Genomic DNA, 27,578 nt, shown 5'->3' with positions numbered 1-27,578 from the left:
GAAAATTTCCCAACTCTTATGAAAGACCTAAAATTAAAGATCCAAGAAGTGCAGCGCACCCCAAAGAGATTAGACCCAAATAGGCGTTCTCCAAGACACTTACTAGTTAGAATGTCAGAGGTCAAAGAGAAAGAGAGGATCTTGAAAGCAGCAAGAGAAAAACAATCCATCACATACAAAGGAAACCCAATAAGACTATGTGTAGATTTCTCAGCAGAAACCATGGAGGCTAGAAGACAGTGGGATGATATATTTAAATTACTAAAAGAGAAAAACTGCCAACCAAGACTCCTATATCCAGCAAAATTGTCCTTCAAAAATGAGGGAGAAATTAAAACATTCTCAGACAAAAAGTCACTGAGAGAATTTGTGACCAAGAGACCAGCTCTGCAAGAAATACTAAAGGGAGCACTAGAGTCAGATACGAAAAGACAGAAGAGAGAGGTATGGAGAAGAGTGTGGAAAGAAGGAAAGTCAGATATGATATATATAATACAAAAGGCAAAATGGTAGAGGAAAATATTATCCAAACAGTAATAACACTAAATGTTAATGGCCTGAATTCCCCAATCAAAAGACATAGAATGGCAGAATGGATTAAAAAACAGGATCCTTCTATATGCTGTCTACAGGAAACACATCTTAGACCCAAAGATAAACACAGGTTGAAAGTGAAAGGTTGGGAAAAGATATTTCATGCAAATAACAACCAGAAAATAGCAGGAGTGGCTATACTAATATCCAACAAGTTAGACTTCAAATGTAAAACAGTTAAAAGAGACAAAGAAGGACACTATATACTAATAAAAGGAACAATTAAACAAGAAGACATAACAATCATAAATATTTATGCACCGAACCAGAATGCCCCAAAATACGTGAGGAATACACTGCAAACACTGAAAAGGGAAATAGACACAAATACCATAATAGTTGGAGACTTCAATTCCCCACTCTCATCAATGGACAGAACATCTAGACAGAGGATCAATAAAGAAATAGAGAATCTGAATATTACTATAAATGAGCTAGACTTAACAGACATTTATAGGACATTAAATCCCACAACAGCAGGATACACCTTTTTCTCAAGTGCTCATGGATCATTCTCAAAGATAGACCATATGCTGGGTCACAAAGCAAGTCTTAACAAATTTAAAAAGATTGAAATCATACACAACACTTTCTCGGATCATAAAGGAATGAAGTTGGAAATCAATAATAGGCAGAATGCCAGAAAATTCACAAATACGTGGAGGCTCAACAACACACTCTTAAACAACGAGTGGGTCAAAGAAGAAATTGCAAGAGAAATTAGTAAATACCTCCAGGCAAATGAAAATGAAAACACAACATATCAAAACTTATGGGATGCAGCAAAGGCAGTGCTAAGAGGGAAATTTATTGCCCTAAATGCCTATATCAGAAAAGAAGAAAAGGCAAAAATACAGGAATTAACTGTCCACTTGGAAGAACTGGAGACAGAACAGCAAACTAATCCCAAAGCAAGCAAAAGGAAAGAAATAACAAAGATCAGAGCAGAAATAAATGAAATTGAAAACATGAAAACAATAGAGAAAATCAATAAGACCAGAAGTTGGTTCTATGAGAAAATCAATAAGATTGATGGGCCCTTATCAAGATTGACAAAAAGGAGAAGAGAGAGGATGCAAATAAATAAGATCAGAAATGGAAGAGGAGACATAACCACTGACCTCACAGAAATAAAGGAGGTAATAACAGGATACTATGAACAACTTTACGCTAATAAATACAACAATTTAGAGGAAATGGACGGGTTCCTGGAAAGACATGAACAACCAACTTTGACTCAAGAAGACATAGATGACCTCAACAAACCAATCACAAGTAAAGAAATTGAATTAGTCATTCAAAAGCTTCCTAAAAAGAAAAGTCCAGGACCAGATGGCTTCACATGTGAATTCTACCAAACGTTCCAGAAAGAATTAGTACCAATTCTCCTCAAACTCTTCAAAAAAATTGAATTGGAGGGAAAACTAACTAATTCATTCTATGAAGCCAACATCACCCTCATACCAAAACCAGGCAAAGATATTACAAAAAAAGAAAACTACAGACCAATCTCTCTAATGAATATAGATGCAAAAATCCTCAATAAAATTCTAGCAAATCGTATCCAACAACACATTAAAAGAATTATACATCATGACCAAGTAGGATTCATCCCAGGTATGCAAGGATGGTTCAACATAAGAAAATCAATTAATGTAATACACCATATCAACAAATCAAAGCAGAAAAATCACATGATCATCTCAATTGATGCAGAGAAGGCATTTGACAAGATTCAACATCCTTTCCTGGCTGAAAACACTTCAAAAGATAGGAATACAAGGGAACTTCCTTAAAATGATAGAGGGAATATATGAAAAACCCACAGCTAATATCATCCTCAATGGGGAAAAATTGAAAACTTTCCCCCTAAGATCAGGAACAAGACAAGGATGTCCACTATCACCACTATTATTCAACATTGTGTTGGAGGTTCTAGCCAGAGCAATTAGACAAGAAAAAGAAATACAAGGCATCAAAATTGGAAAGGAAGAAGTAAAACTATCACTGTTTGCAGACGATATGATACTATACGTCGAAAACCCGGAAGAATCCACAACAAATCTACTAGAGCTAATAAATGAGTACAGCAAAGTAGCAGGTTACAAGATCAACATTCAAAAATCTGTAGCATTTCTATACACTAGTAATGAAGAAGCTGAGGGGGAAATCAAGAAACGAATCCCATTTACAATTGCAACTAAAAGAATAAAATACCTAGGAATAAATTTAACCAAAGAGACAAAAAAACTATATAAAGAAAACTACAAAAAACTATTAAAAGAAATCACAGAAGACCTAAATAGATGGAAGGGCATAACGTGTTCATGGATTGGAAGGCTAAATATAGTTAAGATGTCAATCCTACCTAAATTGATTTACATATTCAATGCAATACCAATCAAAATCCCAACAACTTATTTTTCAGAAATAGAAAAACCAATAAGCAAATTTATCTGGAAGGGCAGGGTGCCCCGAATTGCTAAAAACATCTTGAGGAAAAAAACGAAGCTGGAGGTCTCGCGCTGCCTGACTTTAAGGCATATTATGAAGCCACAGTGGTCAAAACAGCATGGTATTGGCATAAAGATAGATATATCGACCAATGGAATCGAATAGAGTGCTCAGATATAGACCCTCTCATCTACGGACATTTGATCTTTGATAAGGCAGTCAAACCAACTCACCTGGGACAGAACAGTCTCTTCAATAAATGGTGCCTAGAGAACTGGATATCCATATGCAAAAGAATGAAAGAGGACCCATCTCTCACACCCTATACAAAAGTTAACTCAAAATGGATAAAAGATCTAAACGTTAGGTCTAAGACCATAAAACAGTTAGAGGAAAATGTAGGGAGATATCTTATGGATCTTACAACTGGAGGCGGTTTTATGGACCTTAAACCTAAAGCAAGAACACTGAAGAAGGAAATAAATAAATGGGAGCTCCTCAAAATTAGACACTTTTGTGCATCAAAGAACTTCATCAAGAAAGTAGAAAGACAGCCTACACAATGGGAGACAATATTTGGAAATGACATATCAGATAAAGGTCTAGTATCCAGAATTTATAAAGAGATTGTTCATCTCAACAACAAAAAGACAGCCAACCCAATTACAAAATGGGAAAAAGACTTGAACAGACACCTATCAGAAGAGAAAATACAAATGGCCAAAAGGCACATGAAGAGATGCTCAATGTCCCTGGCCATTAGAGAAATGCAAATCAAAACCACAATGAGATATCATCTCACACCCACCAGAATGGCCATTATCAACAAAACAGAAAATGACAAGTGCTGGAGAGGATGCGGAGAAAGAGGCACACTTATCCACTGTTGGTGGGAATGTCAAATGGTGCAACCACTGTGGAAGGCAGTTTGGCGGTTCCTCAAAAAGCTGAATATAGAATTGCCATACGACCCAGCAATACCATTGCTGGGAATATACTCAAAGGACTTAAGGGCAAAGACACAAACGGACATTTGCACACCAATGTTTATAGCAGCATTATTTACAATTGCAAAGAGATGGAAACAGCCAAAATCTCCATCAACAGAAGAGTGGCTAAACAAACTGTGGTATATACATACGATGGAATATTATGCAGCTTTAAGACAAGATAAACTTACGAACCATGTAATAACATGGATGGACCTAGAGAATATTATGCTGAGTGAATCCAGCCAAAAACTAAAGGACAAATACTGTATGGTCCCACTGATGTGAACGGACATTCGAGAATAAACTTGAAATATGTCATTGGTAACAGAGTTCAGCAGGAGTTAGAAACAGGGTAAGACAATGGGTAATTGAAGCTGAAGGGATACAGACTGTGCAACAGGACTAGATACAAAAACTCAAAAATGGACAGCACAATAATACCTAATTGTAAAGTAATCATGTTAAAACACTGAATGAAGCTGCATCTGAGCTATAGGTTTTTGTTTTGTTTTGTGTTGTTTTGTTTTGATTTTACTATTATTACTTTTATTTTTTTCTCTATATTAACATTCTATATCTTTTTCGGTTATTTTGCTAGTTCTTCTAAACCAATGCAAATGTACTAAGAAATGATGATCATGCAGCTATGTGATGATGTTAAGAATTAATGATTGCATGTGTAGAATGGTATGATCTCTAAATGTTGGTTTAATTTCTTTTTTTCTGTTAATTAAAAAAAAAAAAAGAGAGAAGGGATAATTGGAGATGAAGGGATACAGACTGTACAACGGGACTGGATATAAAAACTCAGAAATGGACAGCACAATACTACCCAATTGTAATGCAATTATGTTAAAACAGTGAATGAAGCTGCATGTGAGGTATAGGTTTTTTGTTTTTGTTTTTTTTGTTTTTTTTTTTCTTTCTATTATTGTTTTAATTCTTATTCTGTTGTCTTTTTATTTCTTTTTCTAAATCGATGCAAATGTACTAAGAAATGATGAATATGCAACTATGTGATGTTATTAAGAATTACTGATTGTACATGTACATTGAAATGATTTCTAATTGTTTTGTTAATTCTTTTTTTAATTAATAAAAAAAAAAAAAGAAAGTAGAAAGACAGCCTACACAATGGGAGACAATATTTGGAAATGACATATCAGATAAAGGTCTAGTATCCAGAATTTATAAAGAGATTGTTCATCTCAACAACAAAAAGACAGCCAACCCAATTACAAAATGGGAAAAAGACTTGAACAGACACCTATCAGAAGAGGAAATACAAATGGCCAAAAGGCACATGAAGAGATGCTCAATGTCCCTGGCCATTAGAGAAATGCAAATCAAAACCACAATGAGATATCATCTCACACCCACCAGAATGGCCATTATCAACAAAACAGTAAATGACAAGTGCTGGAGAGGATGCGGAGAAAGAGGCACACTTATCCACTGTTGGTGGGAATGTCAAATGGTGCAACCACTGTGGAAGGCAGTTTGGCGGTTCCTCAAAAAGCTGAATATAGAATTGCCATACGACCCAGCAATACCATTGCTGGGAATATACTCAAAGGACTTAAGGGCAAAGACACAAACGGACATTTGCACACCAATGTTTATAGCAGCGTTGTTTACAATTGCAAAGAGATGGAAGCAGCCGAAATCTCCATCAACAGAAGAGTGGCTAAACAAACTGTGGTATATACATACGATGGAATACTATGCAGCTTTAAGACAGGATAAACTTATGAAGCATGTAATAACGTGGATGGACCTAGAGAACATTATGCTGAGTGAGTCTAGCCAAAAACTAAAGGACAAATACTGTATGGTCCCACTGATGTGAACAGACATTCGAGAATAAATTTGGAATATGTCATTGGTAACAGAGTCCTGCAGGAGGTAGAAACAGGGTAAGATAATGGCCAGTTGGAGTTGAAGGGATACAGACGGTGTAACAGGACTAGATACAAAAACTCAAAAATGGACAGCACAATAATACCTAATTGTAAAGTAATCATGTTAAAACACTGAATGAAGCTGCATCTGAACTATAGGTTTTTGTTTTGTTTTGTTTTGTTTTGTTTTGATTTTGCTATTATTACTTTTATTTTTTTCTCTATATCAGCATTCTATATCTTTTTCGGTTATGTTGCTAGTTCTTCTAAACCGATGCAAATGTACTAAGAAATGATGATCATGCATCTATGTGATGCTGTTAAGAATTACTGATTGCATATGTAGAATGGTATGATTTCTAAATGTTGGGTTAATTTCTTTTTTTCCGTTAATTAAAAAAAAAAAAAGAGAGAAGGGGTAATTGGAGCTGAAGGGATACAGACTGTACAACAGGACTGGATATAATAACTCAGAAATGGACAGCACAATACTACCCAATTGTAATGCAATTATGTTAAAACACTGAATGAATCTGCATGTGAGGTATAGGTTTTTTGTTTTTTTTTTCTTTCTATTATTGTTTCAATTCTTATTCTGTTGTCTTCTTATTTCTTTTTCTTAATCGATGCATATGTACTAAGAAATGATGAATATGCAACTATGTGATGTTATTAAGAATTACTGATTGTACATGTAGAATGGAATGATTTCTAATTGTTTTGTTAATTCTTTTTTTAATTAATAAAAAAAAGAATATAAACAACACACACACAAAAAAAGGTAAAGAGGTAGACAACTCAATGGGAGAAAATATTTGGAAGTAGCATATCCAACAAAGGTTTGATTTCCTGATTATACAAAGAAATCATACAACTCAACAGCAGAAGAACAAGCAATCCAATTATAAAATGGGCTAAAGATATGAATAGGCATTTTTCTGAAGAGCAAATAGAGATGGCTCAAAAGCACATGAAGTGATGCTCATTTTCACTGGTTATAAGGGAAATGCAGATCAAGACTACAATGAGATGCCACCTCACACCTGTAAGAATGGCTGCTATTAAACAAACAAGAAACTATAAATGTTGGAGAGGATGTGGAGAAACTTGGGCACTTACGCACTGCTGGTGGGAATACATAATGGTGCAGCCACTATGGAAGACTGTTTGGCGATTCCTTAGGAATGTAAACATCGCATTGCCGTACTACTTGGTATATACCCAGAAGAGCTGAAAGCAATGACACAAACAGACATTTGCACACCAATGTTAGCAGCATTATTCATAATCGCCAAAGGATGGAAACAAACCAAATGCCCAATAACAGATGAGTGGAGAAACAAAATGTGGTATAGACATATGATGGAATATTGTGTAGCAGTAAGACAAAATGACATCCTGAAGCACATGACAAGATGGATGAGCCTTGAGGACGTAATGCTGAGCAAAATTAGCCAGATACAAAATGACAAATACTGTATGATTACACTTTTATTACCAGCATAAAGGTATAATCAGGGGCTTATAATATAGCATACAGGGGACTTAGAGTTACACAGAAGCTAGAGATGGGTGAACCATTAGCTAAGGAGGCTGAACTCCAATATAAAGGAATTGATAGGAGCAAAGGTGATTCTCTAGTGGATCTAGAAGTAGTAATACCATATTGAAAATGAACAAGATTGTAAGGGGTTGTGTCCCACTGACTCCCACTTGAAATAAGAATGAGTCTTGTAAGACTTATTTCAAAGATATGATTTTTGTATGAAGAGTGTTTTAAGTCCAGGGTACAGGGGAAGAACTCCTATTGCATGCTATGAGCTGTGTTCAAAAGGAAACCATCAACACTACCACAGCAACAACAGAGATAAATAATAGGGTGAGGGACAAGAGTTAGGCGGAGGTTTAGATTTCCTATTTGGTGAGGGATGTGTTTATTAGTTTTCTGTCTCTTGGGAACAATGAAATTATCTAAAATTGAAAGTGTTGATGGTCTGTGGGGTTTGGGCCCTCTACATGATGCCCAATGAATGCAGGTGGCTGAAGGATGAACTGCAGAAAAGTTGATTGGCAAACAATGATGTATACTTATGAACGAAGGTTGTGCTGCTAAGAAAAGGAAGAATCTTGTGAGGCATGCAACGATGTGAATGAACATGTGGGACATTTGGTGAGACAAAATAAACCAGAAACAAAAAAACAACAATGGTGTGGTCAGCTTTAAAAAATGTTTATGAGAAAGCAGGAGCCTAGATTATAAGCTTTTAGAGCAGACTCCTTAAGTCTGGAGTGGTGATTAACATTTCTGGATTTTGAGACGCTGTTTTGTATATATAACCTGATATTTAGAGGTAAGAATGAAGCTGAGCAAGTTGGGGTTAAAGGAATTCAGAACATAGAGGTAAGGAAGACAGTGTCTTTATTTTAGAACCATACATACTCTTTGGGGACAAAGGAAGAAAGGTTTATTTGATCTGTATCTGAATTTTTCTGTAGTGCATAATCTAATTCAGCCTACCTTTATAGCTCATTTGAACAATTGAAACACAGGAAGTACAGAATAAGAAAGCGGTCCTTTAAACCTGTATAGATTATTGTAATGCCTGGAAACATCCTACACTATATTAAGCCGATAATCAAAAAGTATTGGCAAAGTCCCCTGAGAGAGGGGAGAAAGAATATGAAATTTTTAAACCTTACCATCAGGGAATCCTCTGATGCTGTATCAAACTTCATGGATATCCAAATCAATATGCTGTGCCCTCAGTCATGAGGCTTACTCTTGTGAAGCTTATGTAGGTAGCATAGAAGCTTAGACTACCTATAGGCCTGCCTAAGAGTTACTTCTAGAGTAGAGGTCCTCTACTGTGCTCAGATGTGGTCTCAGTCTCTCTAAGCCCATCTGGGCAAGTGAAATCATTGCCCTCCCCCCTATGTGGGGCATGATGTCCAGGGGCAAAAGTCTCCCTGGTGACATGGGAGATGACTCCCAGGGATGAAACCAGACCTGGCACCATAGGATCAACAATTACATCCTGACCAAAAGAAGTGTAATTAATAAAGTATTAGTGGCAGAGAGAGTTCAAATAGAGTGGAGAGTCTACTCTGGAGGTTGTTCTTGAGCTTCAGGTAGACCTTGCTACCTACCATAACCTGCCAACCCCCAACTGGGACCATTCCAGCCAATCCTAAAGAACACTTAGGACAATATAAAAGATTCCACAAGAGTTCCAGGCACTAGACTAACTTTTCAGAAACCTACAACTTCCAGCTGGGCCCCTGGTCCAGATAAGTTCTGAAACCTAGCCAGCCTCTCCAGAACATCAGATAGTTCCATCTCCCTACCCCATATTAGTGACAGACCCATCCAATATAAAAAATTTAGAATTGTGATAGCCCATACAACCCTAAAGAGAGGTATGGAAAGATAAAGGGTGATGGTGGAATTATACATAGAAGATAGGACTTTAACAAATAAATATGAATGCTGAAACATTAAACTGGTATCTCTTTTAGTCTCCACTATTTTAGAGCAGCTAGAAGTAAAAACCAAAAATTGTTGAAACTGTAACCCATGTCAAAGTCTGAAATATGTTCTTCCACTAATTGTGGTGCTGTGCTTTGAAAATTATAGCTTTTTTGTATACATGTTGTTGTTCACAAAAAAAGCAGGGAAAAATTCAATTGTGATGATAAAAAATATTTAAGCCCTCTAGCCTCCTATATATATTCTGGAGCAGCTAGAAGGAAAAATATGAGAGGATTGTATAGTAACCCATGATAAACTCTGGGATCTATCTTGTAACCACTTTTTGAGGAGTGCTTTGAAAACTATTGCTTTTTTATGTCTTTGCTTTGTAAATATGTTATACTATACAATAAAAAAAGTTTAAGAAATACAAAAATAAATAAATGACTTGTAGGGAGATGTAAGGAATAGGGTAAAAAGGACAAAGGTTAAAATGCCACTTTCCTGAATATACTTATTTATGTACATTTGATTTGGAAAACCATATATATATTTTTTTACTTAGTTATAAAACAAAATTAAATATTAAACAATCTACCGAAATCAAAAGCAGAGTGAACATAACTTATCAATTGAAGGCATAATCACATAGAAAGGCCTTGAAAGTGGTGACCTCATAGTGGCATTGAGCACAGCTAGCAGCAGACCATGATCTCTAAATACCCGTCTCCAGTAAAAGAAACCCTGGATTCCTTAGGAAAATGTCTAATTCCAGATCTCAAAGGGAAATCTGTAAGATATCCTGGACATCTTACATTCCAGAAAGCAAACCATCCAAGGCTACTGGAATTGTATCAAAAGAACTAGAAGTACTTGCTTCGGTAGCACATATACTAAAATTGGAATGATACAGAGGAAATCAGTAGCATGCCCCTATGCAAGATGACATGCAAATCTGTGAAGTGTTTAATATTTTTTAAGGACTTGCACAGAAGATATACAAAATATAGCTAAAAGAAGTGAAACCAAACCTAAATAAATGGGAAGACATGTTCATGGATTGGAAGACAAAATGTCATTAATAGGTCAATTTATCCCAAACTGATCTACAGATTCAATACAATACCAATTAAAATTCCAAGAGCCTACTTTGCAAAAATGGAAAAGCTAATTATCAAATTTATATGGACCGGTAAGGGGCCTAAAATAGCTGAAAACACCGTGTAAAAGAAGAATGAAGTGAGAGAAGTCACATTTGCTCACTTTAAAGAATATTATAAAGTCACAGCAGTGAAAACAACATGATAGTGGCATAAAGATAAACATATTGATTGATGGAATTAAATAGAAAATTCAGAAATATACCCCCAGATCTATGGTCAATTGATTTTTTTTTCTTTTCTTTTTTAAATATTTTTATTGAGCTATCTTCACACACAGCCCATGCAAAGTATACAGTCAGTGGCTCACAGTATCATCACATAGTTGTGTATTCATCACCATGGTCATTTTTAGAACGTTTGCATCACTCCGGAAAAAGAAATTCAAAAAAAAGAGAGAAAAACCTCATATATCCCATATCCCTTACCCTTGCCTCTTATTGACACTAGTATTTTGTTCTACCCAAATTTTCTTTTTACCTCTTATCTGCCCCCTATTATTTATTTTTGTCTTTATTTTTTTTACTCACCTGGATAAAGGGACATCAGACACAGGTTTTCATAATCACACAGGCCATATTGTTAAAGCTGTATAGTTAATACAGTCATCTTCAAGAATCAAGGCTATTAGAATACAGTTCAACAGTTTTAGATACTTCAATTTAATTACTCCAGTACACCATAAACTAAAATGTGTAAGAATAACCCCCAGGATAACCTCTTGATTCTGTTTGAAATCTCTCAGCCACTGAAACTTTAACTTGTCTCATTTATCTTTTGCCCGTTTTGGTCAAGAAAGTTGTCTCAATTTCATTATGTTGGATCCTGGCTCATTCCCAGGAGTCTTGTCCCACATTGCCAGAGAGGTTTATACCCCTAATACTCATATCCCTTGTATTGGGGAGGGCAGTGAGTTTACCTGCCGAGTTGGCTTAGAGAGAGAGGCCACATCTGAGCAACAAAAGAGGTTCTTTGGGGTTGACTCTTAGGCATAACTGTAGGTAGGCTTAACTTCTCCTTTGCAAGAGTCAGTTTCAAAGGGGCCAACCCCACGTTTGAAGACTCAGCCATTGAATGCGTTGTCCCCACTGCTTGCAAGAATATCAGGAATTCTGCAGATGGGGAATTCTCCCCAGTCCCCTAAAGGGACTCTGAAAACACCCTTGTATTCTCTGCCCAAATCATTCTTGAATGCATCAGGGCATCACACTAACCTGTACAAATGTACAAGGTCTCATTTGTTTATGACATTTCATTCAAAATAGAGTCCTCAAGGTTCATTCACCTAGTTGCATGCCTCACAACTTAATTCCTTCTTGCAGCCACCACAGTTCCCCCTTCCATTCTTCAGTCATTGTACCTTTAGCCACCTCCATCCATGGCAGATTGCAAATGTCTATTCCTGTCCCCACTCTCAGTTCTTCCAGGTATACACCTAGCAACTGGGTTGTAGGATCATATGACAGCAACACCCAAACCCTCCTGTGGAACCACCACACTGCTCTCCTGAGTGGCTGCCTCTTTCACCTTCCCTACCAGCAGTGAATAGTACATCTCGTTCTCCATGTTTTCTCCAGCACTTGTTTCTCTCTGTTCATTTTTAAACAATTTTATTCACACATCATACAATCTGACCTAAGTGAAAAAATTAGTAGTTTCTGGTATAATCACATAGCCATGACTTCACCACCACAATCCATATGAATACTTTTTTTTCTTCTGCAAAGAATCCCATACCCCTCCACCATATCCTCCACTTGTTGACATTTCATTTTGGCATATTGTGTTTGTTGCATTCAGTAGAAGCATATTACAATGTTGCCGTTGACTATATACTCTAGCTTGCATAGATTGTATTTTTTCCTGTATACCCATTTTCATCAGCTTGCAATGTTGACACTGATTTGTTCTCCCACATGCAAAAACATTCTTATATTTGTTCATTTAATCATTGTCCACTCTAGGTATTCCTAAGTTATACTGTCTCAGTGTTTATTCTCTGTCTTTCCTTCTGGTGCCATATGTGCTCCTAGTTCTTTTCCCTCAACCATACTCACATTTAGCTTCATTCAGTATACCTATATTATCGTGCTGTCATCAGATAGTATTGAGTTAATCATTTCTGAATTTTTATAATCAGTCTTGTTGCACATTCCGTACTCTGTCAGCATGAAATGCCCAGTCTCCTTCCTCTTTCTGTCTCCTGATAAACTGTGTCCTTAACTTCAACTCTCAAAGTTCACTCATTAATATTAGTTTGTATTAGTGAGACTATACAATGTTTGTTCTTTTGTTTCTGGCTAATTTCATTCAACATAATGTCTTCAAGTTTCATTCACATTGTTACATGCTTCATGGCTTTATTCTCTCTTATAGCTGTGTGATATTCCATCATATGTTATACCACAGGTTGTTTAGCCTCTCGTCTGTTGATGGACATTTGGGCTGTTTCCGTCTCTTAGTGTTCATAAATGATGCTACTATAAAGATTGGTGTGCAAATGTCCGTATGTGTCCTTGCGTTCGGTTCCTCTGAATTACCAAGTAATAGGATTGCTGAATCATATGGCAGTTCTATACTTAGCTTCCCGAGAAACTGCCAAACTGCCTTCCAGAGCGTTTGCACTATTCTCCATTCCTACCAACAGTGGATACATGTGCCTCTTTTTCTACATCCTCTGCAACACTTGTCGTTTTCTGGGTTTTTTTGTTTGTTTGTTTATATATAATGTCCATTCTAGTGAGTGTGAGGTGATATCTCATTGTGGTTTTGATTTGCATTCCTCTAATAGCCAGTGAAGTTGAGTATCTTTTCATGTCACTTGTATTTCCTCTTCTGAAAAGTGTCTGTTTATGCCCTTCACCTATTTTTAAATTGGGTTGTTTGTCTTTTTGTTGTTGAGTTATTGAATCTCTATGTATTCTGGATACTAAATGCAGATGGGTTCCTAGGACAGATAAGTCCTGAAAGCCAGAGAGGCCAGCTCCTCCAGAGCATCAGCTAGTTCCATCCCCCATCCTATATTATCGACAGCCCTTTCCAATGTGAAAAAGTTAGAATGGGCATAGCCCAAATACCACCAAAGATGAAAGGAGAAGGTGGAATTATAACAGAGAAGATAGGATTTAACAAATGTTTGTTTGTTAAACAAAAAAAGTGTGATTGCTGAATCATAGCATTGGTATTTCTTTTACTCTCAAGTATCTTGAAGCAGCTAGAAGTAAAAACCTGCAAGTGTGGAACTATAACCCATACCACACTCTGAAATCGACTAATTGTTGCAGTGTGCTTTGAAATGTGTTGCTTTTTTGTGTATATAGTATTCTTCATAATAAAAAAATTAAATTAAAACAAATTAATGAAGCTCCAAAGAAGAGATGGAAACAATAAAAGAGGAATGTAGCACAAGTGGGGAAAACAGAAAATCACAACATGGTAGTTTCATATGAAATATTTCAATAATTACAGTAAATATAAATGGTCTAAATCTGTGCTATACAGTACAGTAGCTACTAGCCACAATGGCACATGGTCACATAAATGCTGTTAGTTCAAATTGAGTTGATCTGTAAATATAAAGTAATACACCAGATTTCAAACACAGTATAAAAAATAAAGTAAAAATATCTCAAATTTTCAAATTGATCATAATTTGAAATACCTATGGGATATATTTGGTCAAAATATACTATGAAAGTTAATTTCATTAGTTTCTTTTTACTTTTTTAATGTGGTTTTTAGAATATTTAAGGTTACATTTGTGGCTCATATTCTGTTTCTGTGGATTGCACTGATATAAAACACTCCAATTAAAAGACCGTGATTACGGTGGTGCAATGGTGGCTCACTGGCAAAAATTCTCACCTGCCGAGCTGAAGACCTGGGATCAATTCCTGGAGCATGCCTATGCAAAAAAAAAAAAAAGAGAGAGAGACAACGATTATTAGACTGGATCACACATTCAAAACCCAACTACATGTGGCATATAGAAGACGTATCTCAAATATAAGGGTGAAGAAAGCATGAAAGTAAAAGAGTGGGAAAAGATACAAAGTTCTAGCCAAAAGAATTCTATTGTACATATTATTTTCAGATAAAATAGACCTCAAGGTGTGTAGGTTTACTAAAGATAAAAAAGGACACTTAATGGTTCGATAAACTAAGAATAAATAATAATGCTAAATTTGCATTACCTAATAGTCTCAAAATAAGAGAAATAATTTATAAAACTAAAAAATGGAAATAGATGAATCCATAGTCATAGTAAGAGGTCTTACATACCTCTCTTGGTATCAGTGAAAGTATAGAATTTTTAAACAATAGGAATAATCATCTTGACCTAATTAATATAGAGAACATGGCACACATCTACTGCAGGGTATAAATTCTTTCAGGGATAAATAGAAAAATTACCAAATATAATCATATTCTATGACATAAAGCAAATCTTAACACATTTCAAAACATTAAAATTATGTAAAGAATATTCTCTTACTGTGCTGGAATTAAACCAGATATCCATAAAATAATTTTACAAAATTATTTCCGCATATGTTTGGAAATCACTTTTAAATGTCTTATGGTCAAAGAAAAAACTAAAATGGAAATAAGCGAAAAAATAATGAAAGTATTTCATATCAAACTTGTGGGATGCTTAAGTCATACTTGGAGGAAAATCCATAGATATAAATGCCTATATTTGAAAAGTTAGTATTCCAAACAATCAAATATTTAGGAATAAATCTAAACATAATCATACAAAGCTTCTACACTGAAACCTATAAAACAGTATTGAAGTAATAATAATAATAAAGATCTAAACAAAATGAGACTTACCAGTTCTCCCCAAGGATGCTTGCAACCCCAGTAAATATCCCAACAGGATTTTCTCTGGAAATTGACAACCTCTCCCAAAATGGAAATGAAAATACAACATGCAGGAATAACAAAGGTACTCATGATGAGAAAGGTGGGTGGGAGAACTTAAGTATATATCAAGACTTACAGAGTTAAAATATTGAGTCCGTACACAAGGATTGACAAGAAGTCCAGTTGGACAAAATGCAAAGTTCGAAAACAGATCCATGCATATGTGGATTCTTGATTTATGACAGAGGTGTCACAGCAGAGCAGTAAGGAAAGACCTTATTTGTTGTTGTTAACGGTGCCAGGTCATTTGGATTTTCACAAGGAAAAAAAAAAAATAATGATCCCTACCTCACACCATATTCAAAATTCAGTTTTTGGTTATTATAAATTGTAGTAATTGCTGTGAAGAAAATGAACAGAATGAAGTAATAAAGAATAACATAGAGAAGTTTTGGAGTGGAGGATGTGTTTTAAAAAGGGTAAGCAGAGAAGGTGACATTTAAATTAATACCTGTGGGTGAAAGAATCTGTAGAGAGGCTGCCATATTTTTAAGAATGAGTCCTGGGTAACTTAACAAAGTGAGTGGGCAGAAAAAGCCATAAAATGGGATTGGAGAGGTAGATGGAGGCTAGATAATGAGGGACTTTATGGGCATAGAAAATCTTTTCGATCTTACGTTCAGTGGGAAGCCATTGACTCTGCCCGTCCTGGAGTGCTCTTTCCTTACATCTTTGCATTGCTTGTCCTTTCTCCATTGATGTCTCAGCTCCAGTATCACCTCCTGCCCACTCTTTTTGGATTATCTCACTCCCCCTACCTTGGGCTCCATAGCCTTTCTTTCTCATACCCTGCTTTATTTTTTCTTAATAGTGGCTGTTATTTCCAGCATGTGGGTGTCTAATAGGTGTATAGACATCCATCAGAATGACAGTTGTGAGAGGACAGGGACATTGACTTGTTTGATGCTATACCCGTCTTCCACATCAGTGTCTGGTACGTAGGTGGCCCTAGTGTATATTGTTTGCAGGGATAAATGGACACTTTTAAGCAGTGAACTAATACAGTAATATCTTATAACTGTATTTTGACTGCTGGCTGGAGATCAGGCTCATACACTGGTGAGAGAGGAAGACAGGAGACTTCTAATGAAAGATAACACCTGGCTTAGACTAGGATGGTGTGGAAGAGATGGAGGAGAGAGTTTTGAGGGATATTTTGATGAAAGAAACAACAGGATATCTTGATGGACTGGATATGGGAGGTGTGGGGAAAAGAAGGATCAAGGTTGACTCAGATTTCTGATATAAATAGGTGAGTAGAGAATAGTGCTATTTACTTAATATAGAAAAGATGGAAGAAACTAAGGGAAATCAGGAGTTGAAATTTGGATATGATAAATTTGAGACATAATCTTTGTGTTTTAAGTAGAATTGTTAAATAGACAATTATAAAGGCTTATAATACCCATATATCTGGTAGGAGTTAATATCCAGAATAAATAAAGAACTCTTATGACGCGACTAACAAAAAGACACAGAATCTAATTTGAAAATGGACAAAAGACTTAAATAGACATTTCTCCAAGGAACATATAAACATACCTCATTTTATTGCGTTTATTGTGTCCTGTAACTTTCTTCTTCTTTTTCAAGGCTGTTTGACTATTTGAGGCTCTGTGCTAGTTTGAAAGGATGTATGTACCCTAGAAAAGCCATGTGTTAATCCTAATCCCATTTTGTAAAGGCAGTGTTTCTTCTAATCCCTACTCAGTACTGTATGCTTGAAACTGTGATTAGCTCATCCCCCTGGAGATGTGACTCAATCAAGAGTGATTGATAAACTGGGTTAGTTGGAGATGTGTCTCCACCCATTTGGGTGGGTCTTGATTAGTTTACTGGAATCCTATAAAAGAAGAAACATTTTGGAGAATGCAGAACGACATAGCCATGAGAAGCAGAGAGTCCACCAACCAGTGACCTTTGGAGATGAAGAAGGCATAAAACAGGAAGCTAGACGAGAAAGCTAGCAGATGATGCCGTGTTCGCCACGTACTTTTCCAGATGAGAGAGAAACCCTGACCATGTTCACCACATGCCTTTTCACTTGAGAGAGAAACCCTGAACTTCACTGACCCTCTTGAATCAAGGTATCTTTCCCTGGATGCCTTAGATTAGACATTTCTAAAGACTTGCTTTAACTGGGACATTTTCACGGCCTAAAAACTGTTAACTTGCAACTTATTAGATTCCCTTTTTTAAAAACTGTTGAGTTTCTGGTATATTGCATTCAAGCATCTAGCTAACTAGAACAGGCTCCTTGCAATTATATATGAGTTTTAGTTTTAGCATTTCCATTTCTATAAAAAAAAGTCTGTTGGAATTTTGATAGAGATTGTTTGTAATTTGTAGATCACTTTGGAGATTATTGCCATCTTAAAAAATGTAATCTTCCAATATTAACATGGATGTTACTCCATTTCTTTAGATTGTCTTTAATTTCTTTCAGAAATGATTTGTAGTTTTCAATGTGCAAGTCTCATACCTCCTTAGTTGATTTATTCCTAGGTATTCTTTTTTATGTAATTGTAAATGATTTTCTTCTCTTACATTAGTTTTTGTATTAGTCAATTGCTAGTGTATAGACATTTAACTGACTTTTATGTGTTGATTTTTGAATCCTGCAATTCACTAAAATTATTGATTAGGTCTCATAGTTTTTGGTAGATTCTTTCAAATTTTCTGCATATTAGATCATGTTATCTATATTAAAATATATATTTTTAGACCTAGTTATGAACTTTACACCACTGTTTTTCTTAACTTTTTTTATTGTATAGTATAGCATATATGCAAAGCAAAGAAATAAATAGCAATAGTTTTCAAAGCACTCTTTGGTAATTATCTCATGACATTTAGAAAGGCAATTGCTAAGACTTTCAACTTTCTCTAACTAATCCCATAATTTTATATTCCAATTACACAATGTAAAAATGTCATAAATCAATGGCTTTCTAAATGTTCAATTGTATGCACCAAAAGATATATAAAGACTCAAACACACGCATATGTATATGTTATATACACTAAAATTTCACAAAAGCAAAACCTACACAGCCAATTGATTTCACATCCCACTAATAGGTTGTGACTTGCAATTTAAAAAACACTGGTGTAATGTCAAAGTCTGAAATATGTTCTATGACTAATTATGGTGCTGCACTTTGAAATTTTAAGCTTTTTTGCATATATGCTATTTTTCACAATAAAAAGAAGGAAAAAAGTCGATTGTGATGATAAAAAAATATTTAAGTCTTCTAGCCTCCTATATTCTGGAACAGCTAGAAGGAAAAATCTGAGAGGATCATATGGTAGCCCATGACAAACTCTGGGATCTGTCCTGTAACTACTATATTATCTTAAATTACCCTAAATATGACAATTTTTTAAAACTTTTATTAATTAAAAAAATTAACAAATAAAACATTAAGATATAATTCCATTCTACATATACAATCAGTAATTCTTAATATCATCACATAGTTGCATATTCATCATTTCTTAGAACATTTGCATCGATTTAGAAAAAGAAATAAAAAGACAACAGAAAAAGAAATAAAACGATAACAGAGAAAAAAAATTATACATACCATACCCCTTACCCCTCGCTTTCATTTACCACTAGCATTTCAAACTAAATTTATTTTAACATTTGTTCCCCCTATTATTTATTTTTATTCCATATGTTCTACTCTTCTGTTGATGTAGTAGCTAAAAGGAGCATCAGACACAAGGTTTTCACATTCACAGAATCTCATTGTGAAAGCTATATCATTGTTCAATCATCATCAAGAAACATGGCTACTGGAACACGGCTCTACATTTTCAGGCAGTTCCCTCCAACCTCTCCGCTACATCTTGAACAACAAGGTGATATCTACTTAATGCATAAGAATAACCTCCAGGATAACCTCTCGACTCTGTTTGGAATCTCTCAGCCATTGACACTTAGTCTCATTTCACTCTTCCCCCACTTCCCCCTTTGGTCAAGAAGGTTCTCTCAATCCCTTGATGTTAATTCTCAGCTCATTCTAGGATTTTTTTCAGTCCCTTGATGCTGAGTCTCAGCTCATTCCAGGATCTCTGTCCCATGTTGCTAGGTAGGTCCACACCCCTGGGAGTCATGTCCCACGCAGAGAGTGGGGGAGGGTGGTGAGACTGCTCATCATGTTGGCTGGAGAGAGAGGCCACATCTGAGCAACAAAAAGAGGCTCTCTTGGGGGTGACTCTTAGGCCTAAATTTCAAGTAGACTTGACCTATCCTTTGTGGGGTTAAGTTTCAAATGAACAAACCCCAAGTCTGGGGGCTCAGCCTACAGCTTTGGTTGTCCACACTGCTTGTGTGAATATCAAGAATTCAACTTGGGGAAGTTGAATTTCTTCCCACTCTCACCATTCCCCGAAGGGGACTTTGCAAATACCTTTCCAGTCACTGATCAAATCACTCTGGCATTCATCGGGGCATCACTCTGGACAAACCAACAAAATCTCATGTCCTACCTGAGATTCCAAGAGCTATCTACATGAGTTATATTAGGAAATGCTCTAGTCAAAATATAAATTTTGTAACAAATAAACATTTTTTGCTTTAGTCTCACACATAAGGTGACATTTTAAAATATTAATTATCATCCATTTTCAGCACCCTGCAATAATGACATTCCTTTGTTCTTCCTCATGCAAAAACATTTTTAAAATTTGTACATTGTACATTTCACTATTATTATACACTCTAGGCATTCCTAGATTATACCATCTCGATTTTTACCATCTATCTTTCTTTCTGATTTCATTTATGTCCCCAGCCCTCCTCCCTCTACCATTCTCACATGCAGCTTCATTCAACGTTTTAACATAATTACATTACAGTTAGGTAGTATTGTGCTGTCCATTTCTGAGTTTTTATATTCAGTCCTGTTGCACAATCTGTATCCCTTCAGCTCCAATTATCTCACCCTATTTCTATCTCCTGATGGTCTCTGTTACCAAGGAAATATTCCAAGTTTATTCACTAATGTCAGTTCATATCAGTGAGACCATACAGTATTTGTCCTTTTGTTTCTGGCTAATCACACTCAGCATAATGTCCTTAAGGTCCATTCATGTTGTTACATACTTCATAACTTTATTCTGTCTTACAGCTGCATAATATTCCATCTTATGTAAATGTCACAGTTTGTTTAGTCAACTGTTGATGGACATTTTGGCTGTTTCCATCTCTTGGTAATTGTTAATAATGCTGCTATAAACATTGGTGTGCAAATGCCCATTTGTGTCCTTGGCCTCGTGTCCTTTGAGTAGAGACAGCATATAGATGGGTCCTGTTTTTTAATCCATTCTGCCAGACTATGTCTTTTGATTGGAGAGTTTAATCCATTAACATTCAGTGTTATTACTGCATGGGTAGTACTTTCTTCTACTATTTTGCCTTCTGGATTTTATATGTCATATCTAATTTTCCTTCTTTTTACCTTTACTCGTAGTCTTCCTTTCTACACTCTTCTCCACACCTCTCTCTTCTGTCTTCGTATCTGTCTCTAGTGTTCCCTTTAGTATTTCTTGCAGAGCTGGTCTCTTGGTCATAAATTCTCTCAGTGATTTTTGGTCTGAAAATGTTTTAATTTCTCCCTCATTTTTGAAGGACAGTTTTGCTGGATATAGAATTCTTGGTTGGCAGTTTTTCTCTTTTAATAATTTAAATATATTATCCCACTGTCTTCTTGCCTCCATGGTTTCTGCTGAGAGACCTATGCATAGTCTTATTGGGCTTCCCTTGTATGTGATGGATTGCTTTTCTCTTGCTGCTTTCAAGATCCTCTCTTTCTCTTTGACCCCCGACATTCTGATTATTAAATGTCTTGGAGTATGTCTATTTGGATCTATTCTCTTTGGGGTACACTGCACTTCTTGTATCTGTAATTTTAAGTCTTTCATAAGAGTTGGGAGATTTTCAGTGATAATTTCCTCCATTAGTTTTTCTTCTCCTTTTCCCTTCTCTTCTGTTTCTGGGACACCCACAACACGTATATTCATGCACTTCATATTGTCTTTCAGTTCTCTGAGTCCCTGCTCATATTTTTCCATTCTTTTCCCTATATTTTCTTTTTCTTGCCAGATTTCAGATGTTCCATCTTCCAGTTCAGAAATCCTACGTTCTGTCTCTCGAAATCTACCATTTTAGGTTTCCATTGTTTATTTCATCTCTTCTGCCGTGCCTTTCATTCCCATAAGTTCTGTGATTTGTTTTTTCAGACTTTGGATTTCTTCTTTTTGTTCTTTCCTTGCCTTCTTTATATCCTTCCTCAATTCATTGATTTTGTTTTTGTTGAGGTTTTCCATGTCTCTTCGTACATTCTGAATTAATTGTTTCAGCTCTTGTATGTCATTTGAATTGTTGGTTTGTTCCTTTGACTGGGCCATATCTTCAATTTTCCTAGTGTGATATGTTATTTTTGCTGGCGTCTAGGCATTTAATTACCTTAGTTATTTTATTCTGGAGATTGCTTTCACTTCTTTTATCTAGGGTTTTCTTGCTGGATGAATTTGTTGTCTGTCTGTTCTTTGGCATTCCGTTCAGCTTTATCTGGACCTTTAGCTTAAGTTTTGTTTAACAGAGGAGAATTTTTCAGTTCTTGTTTTCTTGTTTCTTGCCCTGCTTGTGTGGTGCCTTCCCCTCTCACACACTTAGGAGGGTCTATTTAGATATTATAGACCCCAGCCAGATTTTCCCCGACCAAACTGGCCTCCTATCTGGAGGAAAGAGTCACCTGTGTCGGTTTTCCCTGAGGGTGAGACCCAGCAGGTTGAAAGACTTTCCTGTGAAGTCTCTGGACTCTGTTTTTCTTATCCTGCCCTGTGCATGGCGCTTTTCTGACTGCAGGTCCCACCAACATAAGATGATGCAGTACCTTTAACTCTGGCAGACTCTCCCTGCTGGGGGCATGGTGGAGAGAGAGGAGAGGTTGTAGGCTGGTTTTAATGGCTTCAAATTACCAAGCCCTGGTGTCTGAATTCCTTGATGGAGGGATTCCACCTGAGTTGGGCTTCACCCCGCCCCTGGGGAAGGCACAGACTCCAGACAAACCCCCAAAAGAGCTCACTTCTGCCTATGCCTGTGGCAGTTGCAGCCTGAAAAGTCCTGCTGCTGTATCCAGAGGCAGTCAAGCCTTTGTAGATACACAGCCACAAAAACCTCTGTTTCCTTCTGTTTTTTTTTTTTTTTTTCCCTTTTTTCTGTCAGTCCTGCCCCCTTGGCACGGGGCAAAAATGAGCAACCTCCGCTTTGTTCAGGTTCACCTAAGCCAGGGGCCTATTTTTAGTAGTCGGAATTTGTTAATTAGTTCCACAATTGGCGTTTGATTGTGCCCAGTCCCTGCTGCTGGTAAAGTCCTTTCCTTTCCCCTCTGGGAAGCGACCTGTGGGGCGGGGCGCTGGCCACCGCAGCTTTGGGAACTCACGGTTTGGGGGGTGCTCGCAGCCGGTCCAACTGGTCCAGACTGGGGTACACTGTGTGTCTGGTCACTGACCTGGCCCCAGAAACTGTTCTGTACTGTTTCTGGTTATTTAGTAGTTGTTCTGGAGGATGAACTAAAACGCGCACGTTGTTAAGCCACCATCTTGACCTAGAAGTCTATGACAGTTTTTATATTGGAAACTGTTTTCAGGATGAAAGTAAAATTGGGCAAAAAAAGAAAAATACTCTCTGTGTTGTGTACTGATAGCTTTGTGATTAATAAATAAGGTTGTGAGATCTTTAGTTTTCCCTTGATTTCTGATGACTCAATTCTCCACAATTGGGATTGTGGAGAAGGTTTCCTACTCAGAATAAAAACATTTTCTTGAAAATGTGTTTTATAAAGGACAGTAATCTAATTATTAAAATGCATAAGATAATTATTAAAAATGAAAATAGCAGAAAGCTACATTATGAAAGATATTAAAGTTATAAAGATATCTATTAATCTTCAATAGGTAGAAATTAGAATATAATAAAATGTAAGTTTTCAGCAATCATATTGACGTTAAATTTACTGAATATAGTAAAGAATTAAGGGAGCACGCACAGCCTTCTAATGCAAATGAAGCATTTTATTTTGTATGGATACAGCATTACCATTTTATAGAAAGATAAAATTATTCTCATGTGCTAGACTCTTGATGGAATGTCTTTCCAATCTAGTGAATGGTGCTATACTTTTTATTAAATTGTTGTGTGTGAGGTTAAATTTCATCTTTTTTCTGACAGCTGGTTTTGTGGGAATTATGGGCTAGCTATGGTAAAGGACATTAGGACTGTAAGCATCACCAGTGGATTCATGCTGCCCTCAGCCCTTCTTCCGCACTGCAGCCCTCCTCCAGTCCACATGTTTTCCTGACCTTCTTTTTACTATACTACAAAAATTCGACATGTATGGGGATGATGCTGAGCTTCAGGATCTGATACGACAGTGTTTGAATTCTCCTTTTCCCTCGGGTTAATTGTATGACTATGGACAAGTCACTTGACTCCTCTTAACTTTGGTTTCCTTTGCTATGAAATGGGGATAATTCAATGTATTTATAATACCTTCAGGAATAACTGATATTAGTATATACAGTGTATATGTGCCATGTCAAATAGACTGCGTAATAAAATTATTAAAATACCTGGGTTTTAAGTCCACTTATATGAAATATCTAGATTAAGCAAATCCATAGAGACAAGAAAAAGTAGGTTAGGGCTTACCAGGGGCTGAGGGGAGGGGAATGAGCAGTTATTGCTTAATGCTTATAGAGTTTCTATTTAGGTTATGAAAAACCATCTATTTGGTAATGGATGATGGTGATAGTAGTACAACATTGTGAATGTAATTAATGCCACTGAATTTTTCACTTAAAGATGGTTAAAATGGCAAATTTTATATTATACATAACTGCAATTGAATTTTTAAAAATCCAGAATTAGGATAGATACTCAATAAATGGTAGCTTTTTTCCTATACCCATTTGCAACTTTGATGTTTGTTCTTTCCTTTTCAAATAGCAGTTAACTAGTTCCAGTTAGCTCCATTTTCCTGTTGAGTGGACCACTTCCCATCCATTACGTGTGTAGACTTTACATTGCTCTTCTGATGCATTAAGCATTGGATGATAGGAACTTCCATTCTCTCTAATGAGAAAATGTGGATATTATGGGTGTGTCTGTTTTTAATGTACAAAAGCAAAACAAAATAATAAACAAGCACTGTGATTGTTTTTTCTTCTTCTGCAGTTATGTGCTGCTCATCTCCCCACTGAATCAGAGGCACCAAATCATTATCAGGCAGTATGTCGGGCACTATTTGCAGAAACAATGGAGCTGCATACATTTCTAACTAAAATTAAGAGTGCAAAAGAGGTAAGTAGTACTGCTTTAATATGTGTTATCATTGTGAGAGATAAACCTTTACTTTCGATTGTCTGTTATATTATTTTAAGTGCTGAAAATCGCTTAGGAAAGAAGTAACTGAGGCAGAATTAACTCTATTCAAAATATCAAGACTGTGAATCTATTTTATCAAAGATTTTCATAAAGCTCCATCACAAATGGAAAATAGATACAACTAAATTAGGTTAGTCATTTTCCATGTAACTTGATTTTTACCCTGTTTTCTGCCATTTTGAAATGTTAGTGTTCTTTCAGAAGGGGATGAGGACTCAGAAAGGAGGTTACAGTCCCGTGTGATGACTTAAATGCTTTGTAGTGGATTTAATTAAATATTTAATGAAGGAGATTGGAATTAATCTGATAATTCAAAAATCTTATGTTAGCTATTATATCTAATATTTCTGAGTTTGCTATTTTATGTGTACAGTCAAAAGAATTGTTCTATTTCATTTTAAAATGTGAATCACCATATTTTATTTTATGGTCAATGTGTATCAAATGGTTGTGAAGATTAAATGAGAGTCTATATGAAATACTTAGCCCAGTATCTGGCGCAATGATTGATAATGACTAGCATTTCTTTTATGATTGAAGCACATAGTTTGCTGAAACAGTGGTTTAAAACTTACTATATGGCACACAGTTTTGGAAGAGATGTGTCTAGGACATTTAAGAGGAAAAAGCAAACACTCACCTAGCTCCCAAATAATACTACATAGCCTTGGCAATAAGGAGGTGCCAGACGTCTTGTCCAGATTTCCCTGAAGTCCATTTAATATGTATTAATAAAAGCGTCAATCATTCTTCTGGTCTCACCAGGGCTATTTATAGGCTGTCTTGTTATGATAGACCAATGAAACGCTATGCCTATTTTTAAATGCAGTGTTATTGAGATATATTCACACACCAAATAATCCATCCAAAGTATACAATCATCAGCTCACAGTATCATCATATAGTTGTGTATTCATCACCACAATCAATTTTAGAACATTTTTATTACTCCAAGAACAAAAAGTAAAAATAAAAAGTACCCACAACATCCCATACTCTTTATCCCTCACTATTGTTTATTTAGTCTTTATTTTCTTACTCTTCTGCCCATACACTGGATGCAGGAGGTTTCAATCACAAGGTTTGCACAATCACTCATTCACACATTAAAAGCCATATAGTTACACAGTCATCATCAAGAATTTCATCTACTGGATTATAGTTTAACAGTTTCAGATATTTCCTTCTGGCTGTTCTAATACACTAGAAACTGAAAAAGAATATCTACATAATGCATAAGAATAACCTCTGGAATGACTTCTTGACTGTTTGAAATCTCTCAGCCACTGAAACTTTGTTTTGTTTCTTTTCTTTTCCCCCTTTTGGTCAAGAAGGCTTTCTCAATCTCACCATTGAGTGAGAGGCTCATCCAGTGCCAGGCTCATCCCTTGAAATCGTGTCCCATGTTTCCAGGGAGATTTACATCCCTGGCAGTCACGGCCCATGTAGTAGGAAGGGCAGTGAGTTTATTTGCAGAGTTGCCTGAGAGAGGTTACATTTAAGCAACAAAAGAAGTTTTCTGGAAGTGACTCTTGGGTATAATCGTAAGTAGGCTTTTTGAAAGAAAAAGTTTACTAAGGGCAGACCCCTAGATCAATGGCTTGACTTATTAAATTGAGAGTCCCTAATGCTTGGAACAATATCATGAATTCCCCAGGCAGGGAAGTTTAATAGGTCCACATTTTTCCCCTGTTCCTTAGGGGCATTTTGCAAATACTTCTTTTTCTGCCCAGATTACCCTGGGAAATATCAGGATATTACATTAACTTGTACAGAATACAAGATCTCATTCCCTATTCTAGGTATCATGTAATTGTTTTGTTTAAATAAACTGACCAGATAGGTTAACTTAGTGTGCTACAGAAAATACAAATTTTGCACCAAATGAACATTTCTTCCTTTGATCTCACACAGAAGGTGAAGTTTTAAAATATAGTCAGTATCATCCATTACCCCGCTTCTCATTTACCTTAGTCCTAACCAAGTCTGTTTCATTCATATCTTTAATTGAAGTCTGATTTCTTTTTCAACTTCTTTAACTGTTGTTGTACGGAGTAATGCTGACTTTCAGAGCTGAAGAATTGTGACTCTGAGTCTCAGGTGTCATACAGATGTCCAAAGTTCCAAGGCACTGCCAGGTTATACACAAAGAGCTCAGCCTCTTAGAATTTAGAAATAACAGTTACAACCCAGGAATAGATTTGACTGTTGTAAGAGCTTACAATCTAGGAACCTTTACAATAAGCTTTCCACTAACAGTTTGTGCTTTTGAATTCAGTCCTCAGAGTTTGGACATTATAGTTAGTCTTTATTAGTGAGAAGTTATTAATATTTGTCCTTTTGTTTCTGGCTTCTGTCCTCAGAGTTCATTCACCTAAGTTGCATGCCTCACAACTTCCTTCCTTCTTGCAGCTACTCAATATTCTGTTATATGTTTGTACTGTAGTTCGTTCATCCTTCTGTTCATCTGTCAGTGTACCCTTGGGCCAGCTCCATCCATTGCAAACTGTGAATAGTGCTGCCATAAACACCTGTGTACAAAAGTCTATTTGAGTCCCTGCTTTCAGTTCTTGGAAATACACCAATATATTTACCAATTAATGGGGTTGCAGGATCATATGG

At 36.2% G+C, this 27,578-nt stretch overlaps 1 protein-coding gene and 1 non-coding gene across 18 annotated transcripts in view; both read left to right on the top strand.

Annotated features, from left to right (window-relative positions):
* Positions 1–27,578, top strand: part of SPIRE1 (spire type actin nucleation factor 1) — a 362,107-nt gene that overhangs the window by 136,661 nt on the left and 197,868 nt on the right. For all 17 annotated transcript variants that reach the window (XM_077136029.1, XM_077136030.1, XM_077136026.1 and 14 more), the window contains one exon: positions 24,747–24,872. In XM_077136029.1, coding sequence (XP_076992144.1) covers positions 24,747–24,872 — 126 coding nt within the window. The remainder of the gene's footprint in view (positions 1–24,746; positions 24,873–27,578) is intronic.
* On the top strand, positions 10,280–10,387 carry LOC143662824 (U6 spliceosomal RNA). The gene has a single exon (XR_013165597.1). It is a non-coding gene; the product is annotated as a U6 spliceosomal RNA (small nuclear RNA).

This window comes from Tamandua tetradactyla, chromosome 18, assembly GCF_023851605.1.
Source record: "Tamandua tetradactyla isolate mTamTet1 chromosome 18, mTamTet1.pri, whole genome shotgun sequence".
Taxonomy (NCBI): domain Eukaryota; kingdom Metazoa; phylum Chordata; class Mammalia; order Pilosa; family Myrmecophagidae; genus Tamandua; species Tamandua tetradactyla.
Note: the sequence above shows the minus strand (reverse complement) of the source record. Positions and strands in the feature narration are given on the sequence as shown.